At 42.9% G+C, this 26,526-nt stretch overlaps 2 protein-coding genes across 2 annotated transcripts; both read right to left on the bottom strand.

The window, feature by feature from the left end:
* Positions 1 to 516: 516 nt before the first annotated feature.
* Positions 517 to 5,720, bottom strand: LOC123158205 (protein RETICULATA-RELATED 1, chloroplastic). Its single transcript, XM_044576286.1, has 8 exons — positions 5,251 to 5,720; positions 3,726 to 3,884; positions 3,549 to 3,641; positions 3,354 to 3,469; positions 2,517 to 2,615; positions 2,162 to 2,437; positions 1,877 to 2,041; positions 517 to 1,308 (listed from the first exon to the last, which is right to left on the bottom strand). The coding sequence occupies exons 1-8, from the start codon at positions 5,584 to 5,586 to the stop codon at positions 1,056 to 1,058; spliced, it is 1,497 nt and encodes a 498-aa protein (XP_044432221.1). The 5' UTR covers positions 5,587 to 5,720; the 3' UTR covers positions 517 to 1,055.
* A 12,926-nt stretch (positions 5,721 to 18,646) lies between these two features.
* On the bottom strand, positions 18,647 to 20,844 carry LOC123159353 (copper transport protein ATX1). The gene is made up of 3 exons (XM_044577178.1): positions 20,615 to 20,844; positions 19,789 to 19,864; positions 18,647 to 18,939 (listed from the first exon to the last, which is right to left on the bottom strand). Exons 1-3 carry the CDS (start codon positions 20,621 to 20,623, stop codon positions 18,788 to 18,790), a joined length of 237 nt encoding a protein of 78 aa, XP_044433113.1. The 5' UTR covers positions 20,624 to 20,844; the 3' UTR covers positions 18,647 to 18,787.
* Between the last annotated feature and the right edge of the window lie 5,682 nt (positions 20,845 to 26,526).

The following is a 26,526-nucleotide window of genomic DNA, read 5'->3' as shown; positions in this document are numbered from 1 at the left end:
ACTTCCAGTAAAAAAAATCATTCCGATGGGAACAAAAATTGTTCATCTAGCAAATGTCAAGTCAACAAAGAAGAATTGCTGCAGACTACTCCCTCTGTAAAGAAATATAAGAGCATTTAGATCAGTAAAGTAGTGATCTAAACACTCTTATATTTCTTTACAGAGCATTTGAGCAGTTTTGTCTGTCTTTTTGCCTTGAAAACATAGCAAAACATTTCTAAGGTGGAAAAGGTCTACAACCAAGTCAAGTAAACTACTGAGCTGGTGGCCGCGGTAGCACCTACACGTTGCTTGCCCTGAGACAGCATGGCTTGGGGGGGGGGGGGGGGGGGGGGGGGGGGGGCAGGAGCAAAAGAAGTTGAGAGCGGAAGCCAGAGAGGCGCCACATTCATAATCATAATCAATCCATAAAATTGTCATCAAATACAGAAGAGTAAGTTAGATCATCATTTGAAAAAGACCACAGCACCAGAACAAATGGGCACACTGTCAACTATTATGAAGACCGAACACAAGTTCATCAAATCAGATTTTAAAATTTCACTACCATAGAAACTAGTATTCATCTTGAAACATAATTACAGCGCAAATGCATACGAACAACTCATAAAGTAAAACACCATTTTTAAAAATATGAAAAAAATCTAGTGAACAACATATGAGCTTCTCTGATACGAGTATTTACTAGAAGTCTGGTGGTATCTATAGTCTTGAAATTACAGTTAGAACTTCGGTGGCATACTTTGCTCAAACCAACACAGAAGAATGGTAAGGGCCTTCAGCGAACCGGATGAATCGCCTCTGAGTAAAAAAATAGCAAGCCTTTGATCTTGGCCCCAAATTGCAACTGAAACACCAGTTACAATTTCTTTTCTCATCCATCCTACTTCGATAGGCAACTGAAACACTAGTTATAATTTTCCCCCCTCATCCATCCTACTACGATAGGCAACACATGGCATGGCGGAACTGAAGCAAAACTGTCCCAACATGGGTATCAAAACCATCGAACTCAGCGTTTGTTGAAAGAATAGTTAGGTTTTTCCTCATCCACCCTACTTCTTTCGGACAATTCTCTTTCGCCGAAGCTTTGGAGAAGCATCTTCAGCTGCACCATACCTGATGCCTAGAAGTTCTAGGCCAGATACAATTGCATTCTTGGACATAAACCACCCTGCCTGTTGCTCGATGGCAAGCTCTGCTGCTGGGCCATTGTATGTTCTCAATAAATTATCCGAATTAAGCATATCTGCCCCCTCACCAAGCCAGGCACGTCTCGATAGCTCCCCAATTTGAATATTCATCAATCTGAAATAGAGTGCAATGAGTGGCTAATTTTGGAATGTTCTACTTTTAAGAGCAGTTTACTACTCCCTCCGCCCGAAAAAGCTTGTCCCTCAAATGGATGTATCTAGCATTGATGCTAGATACATCCATTTGAGGGACAAGCTTTTTCGGACAGAGGGAGTATATGCTTATATGTGGTTCAAGCAGGGGGCATCCATGCTAAAATAAGGTGAAGAACAAAAAACCCTATAACATAATTGACACTTGGTTCCTCACATGCAATGGACCTTCACAACATGATATCATGAAGAAACTGCAAGGTGCAACGATTCTATAACAAGAATCATTTGATTAACTTGCATGATGACACATCAAGTACATCATTAGCTTCCAAATGCTAATATCATAAATGCCATTTGTGATATACTCATGGCAAAATCTAACTCAACTCGAGTCAGTAGCTTCGGTTCATAATGAAAAACAGAAGTTGGCTATAAGGTAGACATGCAGCTGTATCTAAATATAATGAACAATGTTGAGCATAAACTTTTGGTGAAATTGCAGAGAAAATGATTTGCTAGGGATATACCTCATCGCTGTGCCGAAAAAGATTGCAACACCAAGGACATCAAAATGGTTCGCCATTGATCTATCAAGACCACATAAAAATTGATACCGCAGATTTGCATAAAGCCCATAATAAGCTCCATAACTAAGAGCATTGTTGCTGATAGAAGGAACAGTCATCGACAACCTACACGTAACGAGATTGGTCCAAATTAAACTCCAAAAACGTACAGGCAGAACTGTATAATTACTTAAGAAAAGCAGCGCATTTGGTGAACATGGATATAAACTGCACATAGTAACCCACCTTCTTTCTCTTCCAGCAGAAAGGACATTGGATAGACCACCTTGAATGGAGCCAATAACTAGCCCACCTAGGCAAAGCTCAGCAGCCTTGCTAAAGAGGGACTGGGTTCTTCCTAGAAGACCAAACTGTCTCATAGGATAGCTCTTTTCAAATATATTATTTGGAAGTTTATGGATCATATATGAACGGCATGGTGCAAGTGAACAGAAAACGGCTAAATTGCAAACTGTGGCAGTAACTACATTGAGAAACACCAAATCCCATTCTTCTTGGAACCTAGCACCCAAGAAATGTAGGATTCAATGAGATAGGTGCCAAAATAAAGGTTTAAACAGTAAAAGAAAACACAACATACCTCTCCTTACGGTTTTTCATCTCCCACCAAACAGATGTACTAGCGGTAGCTAGCAACTCAAAGGTCATCTTATGCAGGAAAGATGGATCTGCAAGCATTCTGCAATTAGGGAAGAGATGCCAATTGTTATTTTATTATTGCTAAGTCATAAAATCAACAAAAGGGACATGCAAAGATTATAAACTTAATCAGAGTGCATGCTGGCGCTATTTTATTAGCAAGTAATATAACTCAGAATATAATGTTTAGACTCATAATGTTAGAATATGTTGTCAATTAAACAAGTATCAGATCCTGCACAACTTGACAAACTGGAAGCTCTAACAATCAAGACACTGTTAAACAAAAAGACATTCTCCCTCCGATCCATATTGATTGTTGGTGCTTTAGTACAACTTGAGGTTTTTTTTTAAAAAAATCAACAGTGTTGAATTCTGATATGTTGACTTCCAACAGAGAACATTCACAAATAGATTATGTCCAAACATTGATCATTATATGGTTTAGATACAGCTGCCAGCTATAGTGTTTTGTAAAGATACGAATGGTAAATGAACAAAGTATGGTTTGTGATTATTCTTTACAAGTGAATATGATTAGTGTTTGCTGATGTTACAACTTGCGAGTACAATTTTGATCCAAGTACTTCCAGTAATATCATTATAGAGAGAGATGACAGACAGAATCTATTCAACATGGAGCCTCCTGTTTTATATATTGGAGTCAATCCCATGTGACAAAGCCCAGTATCTCAAGTTCAACAAGATGACAATAATTCAAAAGGAGAATTTTATATGTTGAACAGATGTCACCAAACCAACAATTTTCAGATAGTACCTTCCAACAAGGCCTCTTGAGAAAAAGTCTGGAAAGGCTCGAGAGAAATATCTAGCCTTTGTGGGCCTTCCAAACAGTGACAAATATTGGACCATCTGAGCAGAGCTGACCAAACCCTACAAAATTCCAGTTGATACCATTCAGTAGTTAAGGATCAAAGCTCAAACTACATTTGAGAGTAAGATAGTTCAATACCATCTCATAAGCTTGGCGCAAACCAGCCGGCAAATTACTCATTGTCTTGTACCACTCTTGAAGAACGGCATCAACAAACTCCCTCTTAAAAAGCTGTACAAATGGGAGATGTAAGCTTAGAAACAGTTATCATACCCGAGGAGCACAGATCAGAGGGCTTCTCAGTAAGAATTAGACCTCTTGTATAATAATACGCCTTCTGAAAAATCCACTTTCTTCATCTCCATCGTCAGAGTCTTCAAAGTAATCATCATCATCACCATCATCATCTCCACTATTACCACCACCATAGCCAATTCGTTTCCCATTGTCTCCACCACCACCACCAGTTGCCAGCTATAGTGTTTTGTAAAGATACGAATCGTAAATGAACGAAGTTGTACATACTTTCCTAAGAGACAAGATACTAAACAATACCAAGCGCGCACGAGAAAACATTAAATATTAACAGACAAACTACCATTTCAAAGTGGAACATCCAAAAGCATATCCGCAGGAAGAAATTGTCAAGTTAAATAGAAACTGACAAATTGATTGAAAGGAATTTCATAGGATTTTTGGAGTGTTTGAATCCTTCAGAAATTTTCCTGTATGGGTTGCTTGATTCGCAGGATTAGAATCCTTGGGAAACTTCCTATGGATTCCTTTGCATTCTACTTTGGAGGAAAATTTTCATCCACTCAAACCTCTTGCTACAATTCATTAGTTTTCCTGTGATGTCAAACACTTTTTTATGCAAATTCCCAAAGTTTTCTAATCATATAAGATTCAAGATGAGATGGCACTCCAACCCTGTGTTTTTCTTATTCCTGTGTTCTTAGAATCGCGCGAATCAAAAGAGGTCTTCAAAGTGGAATCTCCAAAATACCTAAGTGCGGCACTGGACAACTTAAACTACACCCAATTTTTTGCACTTGAATGCCCTCTAAGTTCAGCTTGAAGATAAAAGAGATCTCCACCAATTTACATATTGCTGTATATGAATGTTTTAGAATATTAACAATTTGGGTGAGGATGAGCAGCCAAATTTGTGCATTAGGAGTTAAGTACATATAAAATAATTACAATCAACATTTTGACGGCCCAAAAACAAAACCGACCAAAAGAATTTAATCTTAATCCCTCTATGTGCACTAGTGCAATGAACGCATACACATTAGCACTATTTATGAACACTTTATACCATTAGAATCCCCATGTTCTGGTTTGGTCCAATCACCCTTGTCCAGAACACGCCATAGGGACTCAAGTTATATAGACCACAGTTTTGACAGAACTATATCTGCGATGCCACGGAATCACAGAGACGTTATGGAAGTGAGTTGTTGAATGAGAAGTGGACGAATGTGATTCATCCGAGCATTCTCTGTATAGCTTCCACTGTAGTACTTGGCCTCCGAACCACAGATCATGGACGGAAGCCTTTTTTGGTAGTACTTGGCCTCCCAATACGAGCTCCGTTTGGGCAGCAGAGAACCACAGATCATGGACGAAACGTATGCTGAAGGCGCGCACACACACAGAGATAAACTGCCAATTCCAACATCTCAAAGGACGCAACTCACGTGACACGTGTTCGTTCACTCATCTTGTAACACCAGCATCGGAATTCAGTAGTGCCTTCCGTTTCACGCAAGTGATAAAATCATAAAATCCAAGCTACAACACCAAGGAATCTTAACCAACGGCGTGACGAACGCACCTCGGGCTGGACGCCTTTGAGCCTCTTCTGGGAGAGGTCAAGCTTCGCCTTCTGGAGCGTGGCGGCCCCGAACGAGCCGCGCTGCCTCCCGCCCTTCATCTCCGGCGGGCCGGAGGCCGGCGCCGGGGTCGCGGCCAGGCACCGCTCGAGGCCAGCCGCGGCGCGGTCGCGGTCGCGGTCGCACCGCGAGGGGGGCGAGGAGGACGAGGAGACGGCGGCGACCCGGAGGCGGGTGCGGGGGAAGCGGACGAAGCGGGCGGGCGGGCGGGGCTGCGAGCGGGCGGGCGCGGCGAGGAGGCCGTGGTGGGAGACGGCGAGGGAGGCGGCGGAGGCCATGGGTGGCGGCGGGATGGGATGGATGGGATGGTGGCGTTGGTGGCTCCGCCGGCGGTGGGGCTTGGCTGCCTGCCTTCGAAGCCGAAGCGCCGCGGCACGAAGAGGGGCTTATCTGCTCTCTTGGAGTTGTTTTGTGACTTTTGTCTGTGTGGGGCCCGGGCTGCGTACTTCTCTCTCTTTTTATTTCGTGTGGGGGTTTTTGTTCAAAGCCTGTTCGCTTGCGCTGGGAAGATGCGGCTCGCGGCCGCCGCCGGGGGTTGGTGGGTGGTATTATGCCGCGGTAGGCGAGATCAGTCGGCCGGGGCAGGATGCGACGTCCGCCCGTCGGCCTCAGGGTCGGGATCTCCCCTTCGATTTTGCCTCGTATTCCCTCGCCTCTAGATCTCTCCTGGATCGCCTAATTTGTGCGAGGGAGGAATGCACATTTTTCATATCCAAATGAAGGATTTAGTTACAAATCGAAAGTCAGACTTTTGGCAAATCGGAAGTTTTAAATGACGAATTATGTTAAGGGAAGCACTCTGCGCCGGCGCGCCGGCTGAAACTTTCAGCCGGTCGGATGTGCACCGTCCGATTAACGTAAACACAACCGTTCGATTGTCTCCTTTATCCAAACAGCTTCGTTCTAAAATGCGATTCTAATACAGCGAGGCACGGCTCACCCACGGCCGCCGTTCGAAGCACCTGGCGTCGGCGTCGCGAATCCCGGTCAGGCGCTCGAAGCTCCCCGGAGTTGCCTCGCCGTCGACGCTCGCCGCCGCCGTCGGTCGCCGCCGTCGATGCTTGCATTTTTGAGCTGCTGGTTGCAGCCCCGCTGCACGCCGGCAGCAGCTCCCCCACACTTCCTCCTCGAACTTTGCGGTCGTGGGTAGCCGTCACTGGCCACGACGCTGCTGCTCATAGGTGACAGCTCCGCCGCTGGTGGCACCTCCCAGTTGCAAAGGTCATGGAGGCGGCAAAGTAACTCGCGAAAACCACTATATGTAGTTCCAGCAAAAAATTGCATCGCTTGTAACTTTTCTTGTCGCTGGTTGTAGCTCGCCGTGCGCAAGTCGTAGCCTCGATCTTCTCTGGTTCCAGCAAAAAGAAGACGGTTGTAACAAATGGCATTGCGGGTTCCAGCAGGTGGCCTCATGGTTGTAGCATTCTCAACATTGCCGCCTCTGGTTTTGCGGCCGTCGCGCCATCGTGGTCACCGCGGTCACCGCGCATAATAGCAAAACATTATGCCGGTTCCAGCATCTAGCGATAGCGGTTGCAGCATCTGTGGACACATGGTCACCGTGGTCACCACCATAGTAGCAAAACAATATGCCAGTTGTAGCACTTTGGATCGCCGGTCGTAGCATATTTGGACGCCGGTTGTAGCAAAAAAAATGTCAGTTTTTGCTGGAATGGGGCATCGGTGGTGCTACAACCAACCACGGGATTTGCTGGAACTGAACATTAGTGGTGCTACAAAAACAGCCATGAAATTTGCTGGAACCGGCTTTCTTCCAACCATGGCGTTTATGTTTTCTTTTGCTTCAACCGCAGAGGTCAAAGCTGCAACCAGTGTTGCGCAGTGCTGGAAAGGTTCAGTAGGTAATGGACGGAGGAGGTGACCACGGTAAATGGCTGACCAATGTCGACGAGGGAGCTGGGCTGCAAGCGGAGGCGACGGCGAAGCTGCATCTGCTGGCGCGAGCGCTCTAGCTTTTTTTCAAGAGAGAGCTGAGCTGCATCTGCTGTGCGCGGCAGCTGCAGCTTTTTTCGAGAGAGAGCTTGCACCCTGATGTGATGCGGCCGTCGGGGGCGAGCCGGGATGGTGCTGGAGGTCTCCTCGCCGGCCGGCTGTGCAGTAGGCGCGCGCGCTCGTGGGCGAAAGAAGGGATAAGGGGGCGCGTGCGGGAAAAACGGAACCGCCAGATTAGATCAATTGGGATCGAGTGAGCTCGCGAGACCGGCCGAAGTTTCGGCCGGCGTGCCGTACCCAAACATTTTCCTTATGTTAATGTGCGGATGAGAATTTCCTTTAGCAAGTAAGTACTCCATCCGTCCGGAAATACTTGTCACAGAAATGGATAAAAATAGATGTACTTAGAACTAAAATACATCTAGATACATCCATTTCTTCGACAAGTATTTTCGGACGGAGGGAGTAGTACTATAGGAGTATATGATAAATCTTTCCAAATGATAACGCCCACATGTGTGGCATATCTGCACTTCGCCTACACGCTTTGATCTCCGTCTGTTAGAGCAACTCCAACGGGGCGACCCAAACGGACGGCACTTTTATCTGTTTTTTGTTCGTTTGGGTCGGCCGGCTGCCTGGCATCCGCCTGTTTTAGATTTGGGTACCCAAAGCGCCGACCCATATGTGCCGACGTGGCCAGCTGCCCGCCATATTTTAATAAATAGTTCTTTTTTGCATTGTTTCACACAATGGCGGAGCTACGGACAATTTATTGGACGAGCCAAAATTGGATCGGCCAAAGGAAAGCCTGAAAAAATTAAGTTCTTCAGCTGATTTTACCCTGACACCTACTGTTTTAGCCATAGGTTGGGCGGGCCATAGCACAGTTTTACTTGTGCATAGCTCCGTCACTGGTTTCACACACAACTTTTGCATTCAAACATATAGTCAAATAACATAGTTTCAATCGAATAAAATATCATAGTTTTACAAGCCAAATAAAAGTAAAAAATGTCTCACATAGTTTTGCAAGCCGAATAAAGAAGATACATCTATTGGTTGCCAACATGAGCCCACATATGCTCAACCAAAATGATTTGCAGTTGCACGTGAATCATGCATGTCATGATGAAATTGGATGAACTGTTCAAACGTTGCCGCTCCTCCATGCTCAGGCACAACATTCTCACCTTGAAACTGAAAATCTTGATCGTACAGATGTTTCAGTCGCTCATCTTCTACGATCATAATGTGCATGATCACACAAACAGTCATCATCTCCCACAGATTCTACGTGCTCCAAGTATTAGCAGGATACCGAACGATGCCCCATCGAGATTGCAAAACACCAAAGGCACGCTCGACACCCTTCCTAGCACTCTCTTACTCTTTGGCAAATCTTTTCCTCTTCTCTCCAACAGGGTTGGGGATTCTCTTCACAATAGTGGTCCACTGAGGATAGACACCGTCACCCAGGTAGTATCCTTTGTTGTAGTTGTGGCTGTTGATAGTAAAGTTCACCGGTGGGTTGTTGCCTTCGGCAAGCCTAGCAAACATGGACGAGCGTTGAAGCACGCTGATATCATTGTGTGATCCGAACATGCCAAAGAAAGAGTGTCAGATCCAGAGATCTTGAGACTCCACGACCTCTAGTATGACAGTGCAAGCCCTGACATGGCCCTTATACCGCCCTTGCCGAGCAGAAAGGCAGCTCTTCCACTCCCAATGCATACAGTGTATGCTGCCAAGCATCTCTGGGAAGCCCCTACTGGCATTCATCGCCAACAATCGGGTTGTATCTTTAGGAGTTGGCTCTCTCAAGTACTCAGGGCCAAACACAGCAATAACAGCCTTGCAAAACTTATACAAGAAGTCTAGGCATACAGACTCGCTCATACAGACATACTCGTCAATGAGATCACCGGGCACTCCGTATGCAAGCATTCGGATGGCAGCGGTGCATTTCTGATGAGAGGGGAAACCAATCTTTCCAAACACAACAATTTGTTGATGCATCTGAATAAACTCCTCAAACATGGCCGAATTCTGGTATAAATGTTGGATAGGATCACGTATGTTCTCAAATTCCAGAGTTGTGGCGGCATTGTCACCTTCATCCTCGACGATCATATTGTACATGATCACACAACATGTCATCACTTCCCACAAGGTCTCCAGATCCCATTGTTTTGCAGGTCCACGAACAACTATACTCGGGCAATTCTTTCATTTTCAATGCATGCAATCAAGAGATCCAAGCAAACCTGGTCACCCTCTTCCTTCTGAGATTGACATGAGCCTCTCGGTGTCTGCCACAGATGGTTCTCTCAGGTACTGAGGTCCGAACACCTCGAGTCCTCGACCACGGCAGTTGCAAACCTGATCATGGCATCTCCGCATGTGCTCTCAGACATTCGTAGGTACTCGTTCCACGAATCAACGGCCGTGCCATATGCAAGCATCCGGAGTGCGACCGTGCACTTCTGGTAACTAGAGAAGCCAATTGTTCTGGCGTCCTTCTTCAGGATGAAGTAGTCATTGTAGGACCAGACGCCATGGTACAAATGATTGAAGGTAGTCTTGCACGTCCGAAAACGCCGGCGAAAATGGTAGTGAATAGTGCATCGGGGGCAAAGTAGTCGGCCATCAATGTCTAATGCCCATGTTCCTTGTTGCGTTTGAGCACTCGATGGCCCTTGATCTAGCCCTTGAAATTCATAACATGCTCCTCCGCACGCTCCGCATCTTCAAGGACCGCTTGCATCATCGCGGTCTCATCGGAGTACTCCTCCTCATTTGATGAGCCATCGGAGGACTCAACATACTGCTCATACATGTACTCTAAATCGGAATCCATTGGTACAAACAAGAAGGGACAACTGTTTTTAGCGTTGGCGATTCATCGAACAGATGTCGGGCATGGTAGAGGATGGTAGCTGGCGGGGCGGTCGGAGGACAGGGGGTTGAACGGAGACGGCGGAGAAGCGGCGGTGAGTCTTGCTGGATTGCTGGAGGTGACAAAGACGCGGATTTCTGGCAGGGGTGTGGCATGGTGGAGCGACGACAACGGCAAGAGAGAAAGAATGAAGAAGAGAAAATGGAGAGGATGGAGTCGCGGGGTCCAGGAAGGGTTTCGGGTGGGTGATACGTCTCCAACGTATCTATAATTTTTGATTGTTCCATGCTATTATATTATCTGTTTTGGATGCTTAATGAGCTTTATTACACACTTTTATATTATTTTTGGGACTAACCTATTAACCGGAGGCCCAGTGCAAATTGTTGTTTTTTGCCTATTTCAGTGTTTCGCAAAAAAGGAATGTCAAACGGAGTCCAAACGGAATGAAACCTTCGGGAGAGTCGTTTTTGGAACAAACGCGAACCGGGAGACTTGGAGTGGACGTCAAGGAAGCAAAAAGGCGGCCACGAGGTAGGAGGGCGCGCCCAGGGGGGTAGGCGCGCCCCCCACCCTCGTGGGCCCCTCGTGGCTCCACCGACCTACTTCTTTTGCCTATATATACTCATATACCCCGAAAACATCCAGGAGCACCATGAAACCCTATTTCCACCGCTGCAACCTTCTATACCAGTGAGATCCCATCTTGGGGCCTTTTTGGCGCTCCGCCGGAGGGGGAATCGATCACGGAGGGCTTCTACATCAACACCATAGCCCCTCCATCAATGTGTGAATAGTTTACCACAGACCTTCGAGTCCATAGTTATTAACGCTTCTTCTCTCTCTTTGATTCTCAATAGAAAGTTCTCCTCGATCTTCTTGGAGATCTATTCGATGTAATACTTTTTGCGGTGTGTTTGTCGAGATCCGATGAATTGTGGGTTTTTATGATCAAGATTATCTATGAACAATATTTGATTCTTCTCTGAATTCTTATATGTATGATTTGATATCTTTGCAAGTCTCCTCAAATTATCAGTTTAGTTTGGCCTACTAAATTGATCTTTCTTGCAATAGGAGAAGTGCTTAGCTTTGGGTTCAATCTTGCGGTGTCCTTTCCCAGTGACAGCAGGGGCAGCAAGGCACGTATTGTATTGTTGCCATCGAGGATAAAAAGATGATGTTTATATCATATTGCTTGAGTTTATCCCTCTACATCATGTCATCTTGCTTAATGTGTTACTCTATTCTTATGAACTTAATACTGTAGATGCATGCTGGATAGCGGTCGATGTGTGGAGTAATAATAGTAGATGCAGAATTGTTTCGATCTACTTGTCACAGATGTGATGCCTATATACATGATCATGCCTAGATATTCTCATAACTATGCGCTTTTCTATCAATTGCTCGATAGTAATTTGTTCACCCACCGTAAGATATGCTATCTTGAGAGAAGCCACTAGTGAAACCTATGACCCCTGGGTCTCTTTTCCATCGTATTATATCTCTTTTATTAACAGTGCATCTTGTGTACTATTTTGCAATCTTTACTTTTCAATCTATACAACAAAAATACCAAAAATATTTATCTTATTATCTCTATCAGATCTCACTTTTGCAAGTGGCCCCGAAGGGATTGGCAACCCCTTTTATCGCGTTGGTTGCAATGTTCTTATTTGTTTGTGCAGGTACAAGGCGACTTGCGCGTAAACTCCTACTGGATTGATACCTTGGTTCTCAAAAACTGAGGGAAATACTTACACTACCTTGCTGCATCACCATTTCCTCTTCAAGGGAAAACCAACGCATGCTCAAGAGGTAGCAAGAAGGATTTCTGGTGCTGTTGTCGGGGAGGCTTACGCCAAGTCAAGTCAAGATTTGATCTCTCGACAACTCGCCGATTTCTGGCATTGTTGTCGGAAAGACCTACGCACAAGTCAAGACATACCAAGTATCCATCACAAACTCGTATCCCTTGCATTACATTATTTGGCATTTGCCTCTCGTTTTCCTCCCCCCCCCCACTTCTAAAACGATTTTTGAAAACCTTTGCCTTTTCTTTGCATTCTTCCCGTATGTCTTTTTGTTTGTATTTCCATGCGTCCTGTATTTGCTTGCATATTTGCTTGCTAAAAATCTATTGATATGGATCCACTTAAAGTGTTCTACTTGGATCATCTTTGATCTATTTGTGCTCGTGTTGAAACCCCAACTAGTGTAGTTGAGGGAAGATCTTTAGATGAGCATGCTCATTTTGTGCGTCATCGTTTGTCTGAAAAGGGGAAGATCTTATGGTATCAAATAAATAGTTTGCTATGTTATGCTTGTAATCTTTGTGAAATTTATGATTTTACTTGTTGCTTTAAGAATCCTAAAAAACACCTTCCCTACCTACGTGAGTTTAATGACAATGAAATTTTATCTTCTTATGGAAAGGGCGTTTATAGTTACTATGATATCGAACAAATTGAAGAATTTGTCGTTTTTAAGGCTGCTCATGAAGTTGCTTCTTTGATTGAAAAGTATGATATCACTCTCTACAAATCTGAAAATTCCGACATACTTAAATATTGCTATGAAAACTATGCTCATAATGCCTATGTTAAGGAATTTATTGAGAGAATGACCGTTTCTTTGGAAGAAAATAATGATATGCATGAATCTATAGATAATTATGATTTCGATGATTTGATTGAAATATCTCTTGATGAACATGATGCTTGCTATTCTTGTGGCCATGATGCTAATATTTTATGAAGATGAATTTGCTATAGTTCCTTATGTTAAACATGAGATCGTTGCTATTGCACCCATACTTGATAGTTCCTTCGATGAAAAGTATGATTGCAATGATGTTATTATAAATTCTCTTGATGTCAATTGTGCTAATAATATGCAAAACCCTAAGCTTGGGGGTGCTAGTTTTGCTATGTCTACTACTTGTTGCAATGATCATGATTGCATAGGAAGTATGTTAGACTTAAATGTGTTTGTCACATGTTTTATGATGCTCTCTTTGTGTTTTAATTATTATCTTTCATGTGAGCATCGTTGAAATCTTATGCCTAGCTAGGGGCATTAAACGATAGCGCTTGTTGGGAGGCAACCCAATTTTATTTTTGTTGTTTACTTTTTGTTCATGTTTAGTACTAAATAATTCATCTAGCCTCTGGTTAGATGTGGTTTTGTATTTTAATTAGTGTTTGTGCCAAGTAAAACCTTTAGGATAACCTACGATGGTAGTTAATTTGATCTTGGTGAAAAACATAAACTTTTGCGCGCACGAGATTAGTTTTCATAAATCACAGAAACGTGCCTTTCAGTTTATTCTTTTTGTAGAAGATTAATAAACAAATTACCTAGGACTTCCTAATTTGGTAGAATTTTTGGGGTTCTAGAAGTATTCGAGAGTTACAGATTGCTACAAACTGTTCCATTTTTGACAGATTCTGTTTTTCTTGTGTTGTTTGCTTATTTTGATGAATCTATGGCTAGTATCGGGGGGTATGAACCATAGAGAAGTTGGAATACCATAGGTTTAACACCAATATAAATAAAGAATGAGTTCATTACAGTACTTAAAGTGATGGTTTGTTTTCTTGCACTAACGAAGCTCATGAGATTTTCTGTTGAGTTTTGTGTTGTGAAGTTTTCAAGTTTTGGGTAAAGATTTGATGGATTTTGGAATAAAGAGTGGCAAGAGCCTAAGATTGTGGATGCCCAAGTCACCCCAAGGTAAAATTCAAGGACAACCAAAACCCTAAGCTTGGGGATGCCCCGGAAGGCATCCCCTCTTCCGTCTTCATCTATTGGTAACTTTATTTGAGGCTATATTTTTATTCACCACATGATATGTGTTTTGCTTGGAGCGTCTTGTATGATTTGAGTCTTTGCTTTCTAGTTTACCACAATCATCCTTGCTGTACACACCTTTTGTGAGAGACACACATGAATCGGAATTTATTAAAATACTCTATGTGTTTCACTTATATCTTTTGAGCTAGATAATTTTGCTCTAATGCTTCACTTATACCTTTTTAGAGCATGGTGGTGGTTTTATTTTGTAGAAATTATTGATCTCTCATGCTTCACTTATATTATTTTAAGAGTCTTTTAGGACAGCATGGTAATTTGCTTTGGTTATAAAATTAGTCATAATATGATGGGCATCCAAGTTGGGGAAAATAAAAATTTTCATATAGACTGCATTAAATACTATGATAAATTTGATACTTGATAATTGTTTTGAGATATAAAGGTGATAATATTAGAGTCATGCTAGTTGGGTAATTATGAAATTGAGAAATACTTGTGTTAAACTTGGCAAGTCCCGTAACATGCACGTATGATGAACGTTGTGTGACAAATTTGAAGCATGGGGTGTTCTTTGATTGCCTTCCTTATGAGTGGAGGTCGGGATCGCGCGATGGTTAACTCCTACCAACCCTTCCCCTAGGAACATGCGTAGTAGTACTTTGCTTCGAGGACTAATAAACTTTTGCAATAAGTATATGAGTTCTTTATGACTAATGTGAGTCCATGGATTATACACACTCTTACCCTTTCGCAATTTGCTAGCCTCTACGGTACCGTGCATTGCCCTTTCTCACCTTGAGAGTTGGTGCAAACTTCATCGGTGCATCCAAACCCCGTGATATAATACGCTCTATCACACATAAACCTCCTTATATCTTCCTCAAAACAGCCACCATACCTACCTATTATGGCATTTCCATAGCCATTCCGAGATATATTGCCATGCAACTTTCCACCGTTCCGTTTATTATGACACGCTCCATCATTGTCATATTGTTTTGCATGATCATGTAGTTGACATCGTATTTTGTGGCAAGTCACCTTTATAATTCTTTCATACATGTCGCTCTTGATTCATTGCATATCCCGGTACACCGCCGGAGGCATTCACATAGAGTCATATTTTGTCCTAAGTATTGAGTTGTAATTCTTGAGTTGTAAATAAATAGAAGTGTGATAATTTTCATTATTAGAACATCGTCCCATGTTAGGAAAGGATGATGGAGACTATGATTCCCCCACAAGTCAAGATGAGACTCCGGATGAAATAAAAAAAAGAAAAAAAAGGAAAAAAAGAGGCCAAAGAAGCCCAAATAAAAAAATGAGAGAAAAAGAGAGAAGGGACAATGTTACTATCCTTTTTCTCCACTTGTGCTTCAAAATAGCACCATGATCTTCATGATAGAGAGTTTCTTATTTTGTCATCATATACTAGTGGAAATTTTTCATTATAAAACTTGGCTTGTATATTCCAGTGATGAGCTTCCTCAAAATGCCCTAGGTCTTCGTGAGCAGGCAAGTTGGATGCACACCCACTTAGTTTCTTTTTGATGAGCTTTCATACATTTATAGCTCTATTGCATCTGTTACATGACAATCCCTACTCCTCGTATTGACATCAATTGATGGGCATCTCCATAGCCCGTTGATTAGCCGCGTCAATGTGAGACTTTCTCCTTTTTTGTTTTCTAACATAATCCCTATCATCATACTCTACTCATTCCATAGTGCTATGTCCATGGCTTACGCTCATGTATTGTGTGAGGGTTGAAAAGGCTGAAGCGCGTTAAAAAGTATGAACTAATTGCTTGGTTGAAACCGGGGTTGTGCATGATGGGAGCATTTTGTGTGACGAAAATAAAGCGTGGCCAAACTATATGATTTTGTAGCGATAAGCTTTCTTTGGCTATGTTATTTGATAAGACATAAACTACTTGGTTAGCATGCCTGAAGTATTACTATTTTTATGTCAATATTAAACTTTTATCTTTTGGATCTGAACAATCATGCCACAATAAAGATAATTACATTGAAAATTATGTTAGGTAGCATTCCACATCAAAAATTCTGTTTTATCATTTACCTACTCGAGGACGAGCAGGAATTAAGCTTGGGGATGCTTGATACATTTCCAACGTATCTATAATTTTTGATTGTTTCATGCTATTACATTATCTATTTTGGATGTTTAATGGGCTTTATTATGCATTTTATATTATTTTTGGGACTAACCTATTAACTGGAGGCCTAGTGCAAATTGCTGTTTTTTTGCCTATTTCAGTGTTTCGCAGAAAAGGAATATCAAACAAAGTCCAAATGGAATGAAACCTTCGGGAGAATCGTTTTCGAAACAAACGCAATCCAGAAGACTTGGAGTGGACGTCAAGGAAGCAACGAGGCGGCCACGAGGTAGGAGGGCGCGGCCAGGGGGGGTAGGCGCGCCCCCACCCTCGTGGGCCCCTCGTGGCTCCACCGACCTATTTATTTCGCCTATATATATTCATATACCCCGAAAACATACAGGAGCACCACGAAATCCTATTTTCACCGTCGCAACCTTCTATACCCGTGAGATCCCATCTTGGGGCCTTTTCCAGCGCTCCGCCGGAGGAGGAATCGATCACGGAGGGCTTCTACATCAACACCATAGCCTCTCCATCGATGTGTGAGTAGTTTACCACACCTTCGAGTCCATAGTTATTAGCTAGATGGCTTCTTCTCTCTCCTTGATTCTTAATACAAAGTTCTCCTCGATCTTCTTGGAGATCTATACGATGTAATACTTTTTGCGGTGTGTTTGTCGAGATCCGATGAATTGTGGGTTTAGGATCAAGATTATCTGTGAACAATATTTGATTCTTCGCTGAATTCTTATATGTATAATTTGATATCTTTGCAAGTCTCTTCGAATTATCAGTTTAGTTTGGCCTACTAGATTGATCTTTCTTGCAATAGGAGAAGTGCTTAGCTTTGGGTTTAATCTTGCGGTGTCCTTTCCCAGTGACAGCAGGGGCAGCAAGGCACGTATTGTATTGTTGTCATCGAGGATAAAAAGATGGGGTTTATATCATATTGCTTGAGTTTATCCCTCTACATCATGTCATCTTGCTTAATGTGTTACTCTGTTCTTATGAACTTAATACTCTAGATGCGTACTGGATAGAGGTCGATGTGTGGAGTAACAGTAGTAGATGCAGAATCGTTTCGATCTACTTGTCACGGACGTGATGCCTATATACATGATCATGCCTAGATATTCTCATAAATATGCGCTTTTCTATCAATTGCTCGATAGTAATTTGTTCACCCACCGTAAGATATGCTATCTTGAGAGAAGCCACTAGTGAAACCTATGGCCCCGGGGTCTTTTTTCCATCGTATTATATCTCTTTTATTAACAGTGCATCTTGTGTACTATTTTGCAATCTTTACTTTTCAATCTATACAACAAGAATACCAAAAATATTTATCTTATTATCTCTATCAGATCTCACTTTTGCAAGTGGCCGTGAAGGGATTGACAACCCCTTTATCGCGTTGGTTGCAAGGTTCTTATTTGTTTGTGCATGTACAAGGCGACTTGCATGTAACCTCGTACTGGATTGATACCTTGGTTCTAAAAAACTGAGGAAAATACTTATGCTACTTTGCTGCATCACCCTTTTCTGTTCAAGGGAAAACCAATGCAGGCTCAAGAGATAGCAATGGGCCAGGGGGCGAAGAGCAACGTTTCGTGTGTCCGGACTCTCGCAAACCTCTCTCACTTTTGTCTTCATTTTGCGAGAGAAATCATGTCCGAACGGCCGCGCGGACCGATACATGACCACGTTGGATGACTTCCGCGGTCCGGACGGTTGCGAGAGGTTTACGGGTCCGCCTTAAAGATGTCCTAAGGGGACATACCACAATAATCTTGTATTTTTGTTCTATTCCTGCATTTTTTTTAATCCCACTAATCAAAGAAGCCCTAAATGACAAGGCACTCCAAATAGATGTTATGTATCACATTTTACACATGTAGAAGAGATGATATCCCCACTATGAGCAGGATAGAACTTATACCAAAAAAATCACCATGATATTTTTGTTCAGGCAGCCAAATATGGCCAGGAAAATATCTCTTTATGATAAATAGATTTATTTTGCAAGTTCACTATTGTGAATAATTTCTAACACACTATGACTAAACAAAAGATGGTGATGTGCACATACCCTCAGACTTTTCACAACTAAAGCTGAAAAAAAAACTCAATCCACTCCTAACCATTATTTTAAACTTCAATCCACACAAGGGGTAGCTCTATCTGACATAGGCGAACACACACTTTCATAATCAATACATTTATCAAACTCAAAGTGGATCGACCCTAAAAAAATGCTCCCTTGCAACTGATTCTGAATTTTGTTAACCAAAGAGATAGACATGGGTTTTCCCCTCTTCCTCTATTCCAAGGAAGATACTCCACATTTTATCAAAAAAAAAGGAGGATCCTCTACATTAATCTAGATAATTGCAATTCATTTTCTTCCGAAGGAAGAATTGGTATGAGCTTATTCATGCTGTGCATCAACAGCAACCACAAATAACACATTATCAGCACATGTGGCAAACTGATCGAACCATTGCAGATTTACAGTGTAGGAATGCCAACCATAAGATGCACACAGACGAAATTACCAGTTTGCTATTATTTGCAGTAAATTCATGGTGCATATACCATCCGACCAGAAAATCATGTCCTTGCAAAGCATTTCAACTGGGCCATTGTTACATTAAACTTCACAGTTTACATATTAGAGATGCCTTTTTAGGACGAAACAGCAGATGCCGAGGGTTCAGCCTCCCAGAACGATGTCTTCTTGCCTGTCTTCGAAACAGTCTGCAGAACAGCATCCGGCGTCACATTACCCTTCACAGTGACCTTCTGCTCCTTGATGTCTACATCGAAGGACTCAACACCTGAAGAAACCACAAAAGTCCGATGAATATGTTTAGATTCAACGCCTAAGACCTGTTTGTAATGTAACACTTCCCCTTTCCTGGGAAAGAATCAATGCTTGCACAAATGCATAAAGAATAGGATGCCTTGAAGAGCACTCAAACTCTCACAGGAATTCATGGTTTTGAATACTCATTCACATGAGATAGCTCAATTCATACACAGCAATAAATAAATCACACAAAAGTGGCGGGAAATTTCCAGGCTCCAAATGGGCCATAACATACAATAATATATCAAAACGATAGGCCATTTCAACCAGGACACTAACATAGTGACATAGATACATGCAATCGTGTATATATTAATCAATCGAGCTATGCACAGTCAGATGCAGAAAGTATGAATTAACTGTCATCTAGGTTCATGATGGATATCATCATACCAATCTTAATATATCCAAGCTATTGCCATTGGACAAACAAAATATACCAGAGCTCTATACCAGGTTGTCTTTCAGCTATTGGACCTATCAAATGCTTTTGGAATCAAGTTTTATCCAAAGCATGTGTTCAAAAATAAAAAGGTTTATCCAAAGCATTCTGGTGCACCTGGTCAAAGTGGGAAACATAACAGTGCTTTGGGAAAGCCAGTGGATGCTAAATGGAAGCTCAATGACAAGATCCATTCAATCAAGCCATCTATTTGGCAACTGAAAAATGGGAAAGCATCTCAAGTGACCTCTAAGAATTGTCTGTTGAAGGCATTAGAAAATGTAAATACAATGATGTATCAATTCCAGTTGCATGGGTTTAAGTAAAACAAAACAGAAAGGAAAACCATATCAATAAATGGAGAGCTAAACCAACCTTCCATTTTGCCAAGAACCCGCTTAACAGCTCCAACACATCCCTCACATGACATGCCAACCCTGAGTTCAACAGTCTGCATCACAGAGTAAATCTTAATTCCAACAATTTCCACAGAACAACTATGAATTATTGCTTCCAGCTGAGAATGCATCAATAGAATGTCTCAGCCTATAGCACTTAATCACCATATAACATACTTCCATCGAATTATGTAATCATGACATTGTTCCAAGGAAACAGTCGAAACCATGCAGTTGCAAGTTAAATCGTTCAGTACAGGTGCACTGAATCTTTAGTAAGTACCTAACGGCTTGCTTAAGTGATGGGGATCAAAATTCTTTACTTAACCTCAAAATTCAACAAAGATCAGTGACCTTTTAATAGCTAATTGGTTCAATTTTTCATAGTGGTACAATCAAAAAACAGTTTGACTGACCAAACTACAAATATTTTATTTTGACTAATTAATTGGCCCCCAAAACTTTGTGAGCAGTCAAAATGTCTTATTTTGCACAATTGGGCAGGAGCTCTAGCAATCCCGCTACGGGCTACGCCCTGGCAATCGAGCAGGACCAGGTTCCCCCGAATCAACACTCTCGCTAGCAAAATCACGCAAAACCGCAAACAGCACAGTCGAGTCGCCAGTCACCCGCACGAACAGATCTGCTGGGCCACCAGACAGATCCCTTATATGAGATGCTAGGAAGGAACAGATCAAACTGCTTGGGATTCCAAACATCACCACTGCTCCGCGCTATTAGATGGGCGCCTAGCCAGCCTAGCAGATCTCGAGACGGAAATCGACGAGGTGCCGGGGAGGTACCTGAGACATTGCGTGCGAAATCGGTTGATCCGCGGACGGCGAGGGCGCAGAGGGATGGGGAAAGGAAAAGTTGGGTGTGAGGTCGGAGGGGTTGGACGACGACGACGGCTCGGGAAGGAACGGCCGGGAGAGGGGTCAATAAATACGCACAGAGGTCAGAGACGGTGGCGTCCAAGTGATTGCTTTGATTTTTGTGGCGAGGGTGGACGCGGTTTTCGTCTGGTTGACAGGTGGGGTTGCGGCGTAGCTTGCACGCTGTTAGACCACGACTGGGCCGAGATTGGTTCCCGAATCGCCAGCCGTGACGAACGATGTAGAGAGAGATCCGTGGGGAAGTCTCGCTGGCAGTGCCTGTTTTACCACCGTCATCAAGGATGCAAGTTTTCAAGGGAATATGGGTTCCGTATGGAGGTAATCTTCAAAGTTCGGTAAAGAAGAATGTTAGTGTACGGTATCTCGTTGACCCGCAAATTCGCTCCTGCATGAACAGAAGACCAGTCCGCAGACAAGGATACGGAAGCCGGCTATCTAAAGATATCTTGTATATGTTCCTAATAAAAGGCAATTTGATACACTCAAATAAAGTCTGATCCATAGCGTGTGCCGGATCGCACCAGCACTAGATCACAACCAAAAATTAGGCAAGTATGCATAGTTTTTACATGCCTGATGACAAGAAAATATCAGTCCAATAGTTTGTGCATAGATTTTCTACGACGGGCAATCCGAGCTTCCACGCTCAAGGTGCCGCTGCCGCCGCCATGTAGGCAGCCTCCGGCTCCTTGTCCGGCGCCTCCAACTAATTTCCTGCCGCTACAACATCTTGTAGCGGACGACTTGCACGGTCAGTCTTGTGTCGACATCCAAAGACTTCAAATTCAAGGACAACATTTTAGTGTCGACCGCATCGTCTGCTTCTTTTCGAGCATGTCCTTCGCTTTGAGCTTGAGCTTCTTCTCGGGCACCTTCATCAACAAATTGAATCCCTCCGTTTTTCCTCCTCCTTGATGTCGGAGTGCTTGACGTATGCCTCTTTGGACAAGATGCTCTTGAACAAGTCCGTCATCTTGGTCGCCGCATCTTCTCGCTTCACCCTCTCCCCCTCCCACTTGTTTCCCTGAAACCCTCTTCTAACCTTCTTGGGTGGTTCTTTTGTTGAGTCGGTTGGGTCACCAGATTCTTTCTCGGTGGCTTGGGTGGCGGTCTTGGCTATGTATAGGTTCCACTTCAGTTGCCAATTCAATCTCAACCAACAATGCATGAGGGTGAAGTTTTTCTTCTCAACCTTCTTGAACACCGTACACACACGAGACTGCTACAAAATAAAACATTGTCAACAATGCATATCTGGTTGCACAACTATGCATATCCGTCTAGTGATCAACAAACCAATGCATATCTAGCCAGTGATCTATAAAAAATGCATATCCGGTTGCACAACTATGCATATTCGGCTAGTGATCAACAAAATTATGCATATCCGGCCAGTGATCAACAAAACTGTGCATATTCGCCCCATGATCAACAAAATTATGCATATCCGGCTATGAAACTAAGCATATCCTGCCAAATGAACTTACTTGCTCAGTGATTTGCACAGCACTAGGCCACCATGCGATGAGATGCTTCAAGTGGCCGCAATACTTTGACACGGCCTCTTGGATGGTGTACCATCGATGGTTGAGGGATTTTGATTCATGGTTGTGGACGACCGCGTCGGAGTAGGAGGCGAAATGTTTGTGTTACCATGTGTGAATGTTGGCCCAAAAAAAGTTGTGTTATTTTGTTCTGTGCCATGGATCAGATCGAGGCTAGTGGGCAACATGCATGGCATAACAGCTCATCCTATCGCATGCTAAAGCTTTCTCCTCTACCCATCTTCTTCGGATCGCCGGCAAAATCATCCGGATCATCGTCCTCTCCGTCCTTCTCCTCATGTTATTGTTGTTGTCCGGCGGCCCAATCCTGCTGTTGTGTGCTTGACTGGGTGTAGCCCTGTTGAGTGTGGGTGTAGTTGTCGGACTTGGTGGGATCCGAGTCTTCAACTTGCCCGTCCTCATAGCCGCCTCCTCCTCTGCCTCTGTTGTGAATGATGACGAACATCTCCCTGTCGGCGGCGTCATACGCCGGTCCCCCCACCTTAGGCATAACAACAAACAGAGAGTAGGCACCCATTTGCTCCCCGCCCGCCGTCCACACCCAGACAAGCTGTAGTGTAGAACAATCTGTGTAACATCCCAAAATTCTAAATTTGGAATGTTATATTAATTAAGTAATGATGATTTCTTGTGTGATTTGTTGTGTGAAATTGAGTGGAATCTGAAGACTTTTTGAAAGTTAACTGAGAGGTAATAAAAGGACTTTCCCAAACTTTCCTTTCTTGCTTTGTGAAAGCACAAGTGCTCCCTCGGTGATTTTGGTAATTAATGTCAACATATCTCTTGTTGGACTAACATTTTCATCTAGTATATTTCAAAGAGTTCAAGAAAGGCGTGGCGTGGATAAGAGAATGTGGAACCCCTTCAAGATGGTAAGGACAAATATTGGCAAAAGCTCAAGACTCTTCATTTCTATTTTAGTGATCCAAGATCACATTGAGTCCATAGGAAAAGCCAATACTATTAAAAGGGGATGAGGTGTTGCTTAATGGTCTACTTGCTCAAAGTGCTTAGTGATATTGCTCCAAAACCCTCAACCACTTTCTCAATTCCAAATATGTCCAAAACCTAAAGTCAAACTCGGCCCAATTGATTTGTTTCATCCAACGCCACCGAGTTCATTGACATAGCCACTACCAGAAACCCTAATCAGTTCGATCTCACCGATAGGATCTCGGTCTCACCGAGATGGCCTTGCAAACTCTCTTTTGCCTGTTGCAATTATTCCGGTCTCACCGAGATGTGCAATCGGTCACATCGAGTTTGCCTGACCAACTCTCTATTTGCTCATTGTTGAAATCGGTCTCACCGAGTTCGTGCAATCGATCACACTGAGATGAGGTTTTGCCTTAACCCTGGCACATCGGGCCCACCGGGTTGATCATGTCGATCCCACCAAAAATCCTAACGTTCACATTTTGAACTAGATCGGTCCCATCGAGTTTCTTTATTCGGTCTGACCGAGTGTGGTAAAATGTGTGTAACGGCTAGATTTTGTGTGAAGGCTATATATACCCCTCCACCCCCTTCTCCATTTGTGAGAGAGCCATCAAAACGTGCCTACACTTCCACTACTTATTTTCTGAGAGAGAACCACCTACTCATGTGTTGAGACCAAGACATTCCAATCCAACCACAAGAATCTTGATCTCTAGCCTTCCCCAAGTTGCTTTTCACTCAAATCCTCCTTCCACCATATTCAAATCTATGTGAGAGAGTTGAGTGTTGGGGAGACTATCATTTGAAGCACAAGAGCAACGAGTTTATCATCAACACACCATCTATTACCTTTTGGAGAGTGGTGTCTCCTAGATTGGTTAGGTGTCACTTGGGAGCCTCCGTCAAGATTGTGGAGTTGAACCAAGGAGTTTGTAAGGGCAAGGAGATTGCCTACTTCGTGAAGATCTACCCAAATGAGGCAAGTCCTTTGCGGGCGATGGCCATGGTGGGATAGACAAGGTTGCTTCTTCGTGGACCCTTCGTGGGTGGAGCCCTCGGTGGACTCGCGCAACCATTACCCTTCATGGGTTGAAGTCTCCATCAACGTGGATGTACGATAGCACCACCTATCAGAACCACGCCAAAAATCTCCGTGTCTTCATTGCATTTGCACACCCCAATCCTATCCCTTTACTTTTCTTGCAAATTGCATGCTTTACTTTTCGCTACTCATATACTCTTGCCATGCTTGCTTGAAATGTATTGTGAATGCTTAAACTTTTGCTAAAACTCCACCTCAACTTGAAGAACTTAAAAGCTGCCACTTTTGCTAGTTGAGTGTCTAATCACCCCCCTCCATACACCTCTTCTCGATCCTTTCAATTGGTATAAGAGCATTGGTCTTCATTGCTTTGGTTTAATCACCATTGGAGGAGGATGGATGAGTCTACGATGGGGAGTTTTAGACGTAGAGTGCCCATGCTTGATGGAGAGTTCTATAATGCTTGCAAAGTGAGATGCTTGAGATTTTCAATGAATATCAATTGAACAAGTACATTACTAGCCCTTGTGCGCCCCTTATTGATCCATTGAATCCTACCTCCGATGAATCTCTTGAAATTATTCGCAATCTTAGAACTATCAATCTTATCAGTAGAGGATTGCCTAGAAATTTGATTGTATGCTTGCCTACTCTTGAATGTGCTTACACCATATGTAGATATCTTGAGGAATGCTTTCCGGACTATTCCTTGAAAAACTTAGATGATATTCTTCAAAAGTCCATTGCTTTAAATAAGATGAATCCTAACGATCCTAAGTTTGGTAATTGTCTATTTGAGCTTCGTGACCTTATGCGTGCCAAAGGAGATGTTGGAATCATTAGTAACATCATCTCATAGGTCATTAGAATTCATAAAGATGCACATTGTCATGATCATAAATCTAATGAATCACTCTCTCTAGGTGATGATCAATCACAAAACGATGTTGAACATGGATACTATGATGAGGATGATGATAGTGACTTTGATCTCGATGAGTCTATGAGACACTTTGGTCTTATGGCTAACCTTCATGGCTGCATGGCTGGAGGAAAGGAATGGGTTCTTGATAGTGGATGTACCGATCACATGACCGGAGACAAGGATATGTTTCGTGAGCTTGCTGAAAGCAACGGCCTTGAAAGTATGTCACTTTTGGTGATAACTCAAAGGGTAAGGTGGCCATCTCACATGACAGCTCCATACAAAATGTTATGCTCGTTGAATCTATTGGCTATAATTTACTTTCCGTATCTAGACTAGTCGGTTTCAGTTTCAATGTCCTATTTACTAAAGTAGATTGCCAAGTGTTTTAAAGAGATAATCATAATATGGTCTTTACCGGTATACATAGAGGTGATCTATAAATTTTTGATTTCACTAAAAAGGCTCAACCTAGAACTTGCTTAATTGCTAAATCTTCTAAAGGTTGGTTGTGACATAGAAGGTTAGGTCACGTGGGCATGCAAAATCTTGATAAGCTTATTAAAGGTGATCATATCCTTGGAGTCAAAGATGTTGTATTTGGCAAGGATAGACTTTGTAGTGCTTGTCAAGCAAGAAAACAAGTTGGAGGAAGTCATCCCGTGAAGAACATCATGACCACAAGAAGACCACTCAAGTTGCTTCATATGGATCTTTTTGGTCCCAACGCCTACAAGAGTCTCGGTGGTAACTCGTTTGGATTGGTCATTGTTGATGATTTTTCAAGATTTACGTGGGTGTTCTTTCTTGATGATAAATCGCAGGTCCAAAAGATCTTTAAGAACTTCGCTAGGAAGGCCCAAAATCAATTTGAAGTGATGATCAAGAAGGTTCGCAGCGACAACGGAACGGAGTTCAAGAACGTTGTGGACACCTTTCTTGACGAAGAAGGGATTTCACATGAGTTCTCGGCTACATGCACACCTCAACAAAATGGAGTTGTTGAGAGGAAGAACCAGACTCCTATTGAGATGGCAAGAATGATGCTTGATGAGTACAAGATGCCAAAACACTTTTGGGTGGAAGCGGTTGAGACAGCTTGTCATGCAACAAATCGTTTATATCTTCACAAGCTACTCGACAAGACGACATACGAGCTTCTCACCGGTAACAAACCCCAAGTTGGATACTTTCGAGTATTTGTCTCAAAGTGCTATATTCTTGATAAGCATCGTTGTTCGAAATTTTCTCCTAAATCTCATGAAGGTTTCCTACTCGGTTATGGCTCAAACTCTCACACTTACCGTGTCTACAACAATTTCACCCAAAAGGTTGAAGAGACAGTAGA

Source organism: Triticum aestivum, chromosome 7B, assembly GCF_018294505.1.
Source record: "Triticum aestivum cultivar Chinese Spring chromosome 7B, IWGSC CS RefSeq v2.1, whole genome shotgun sequence".
Classification (NCBI taxonomy): Eukaryota; Viridiplantae; Streptophyta; class Magnoliopsida; order Poales; family Poaceae; genus Triticum; species Triticum aestivum.
Note: the sequence above shows the minus strand (reverse complement) of the source record. Positions and strands in the feature narration are given on the sequence as shown.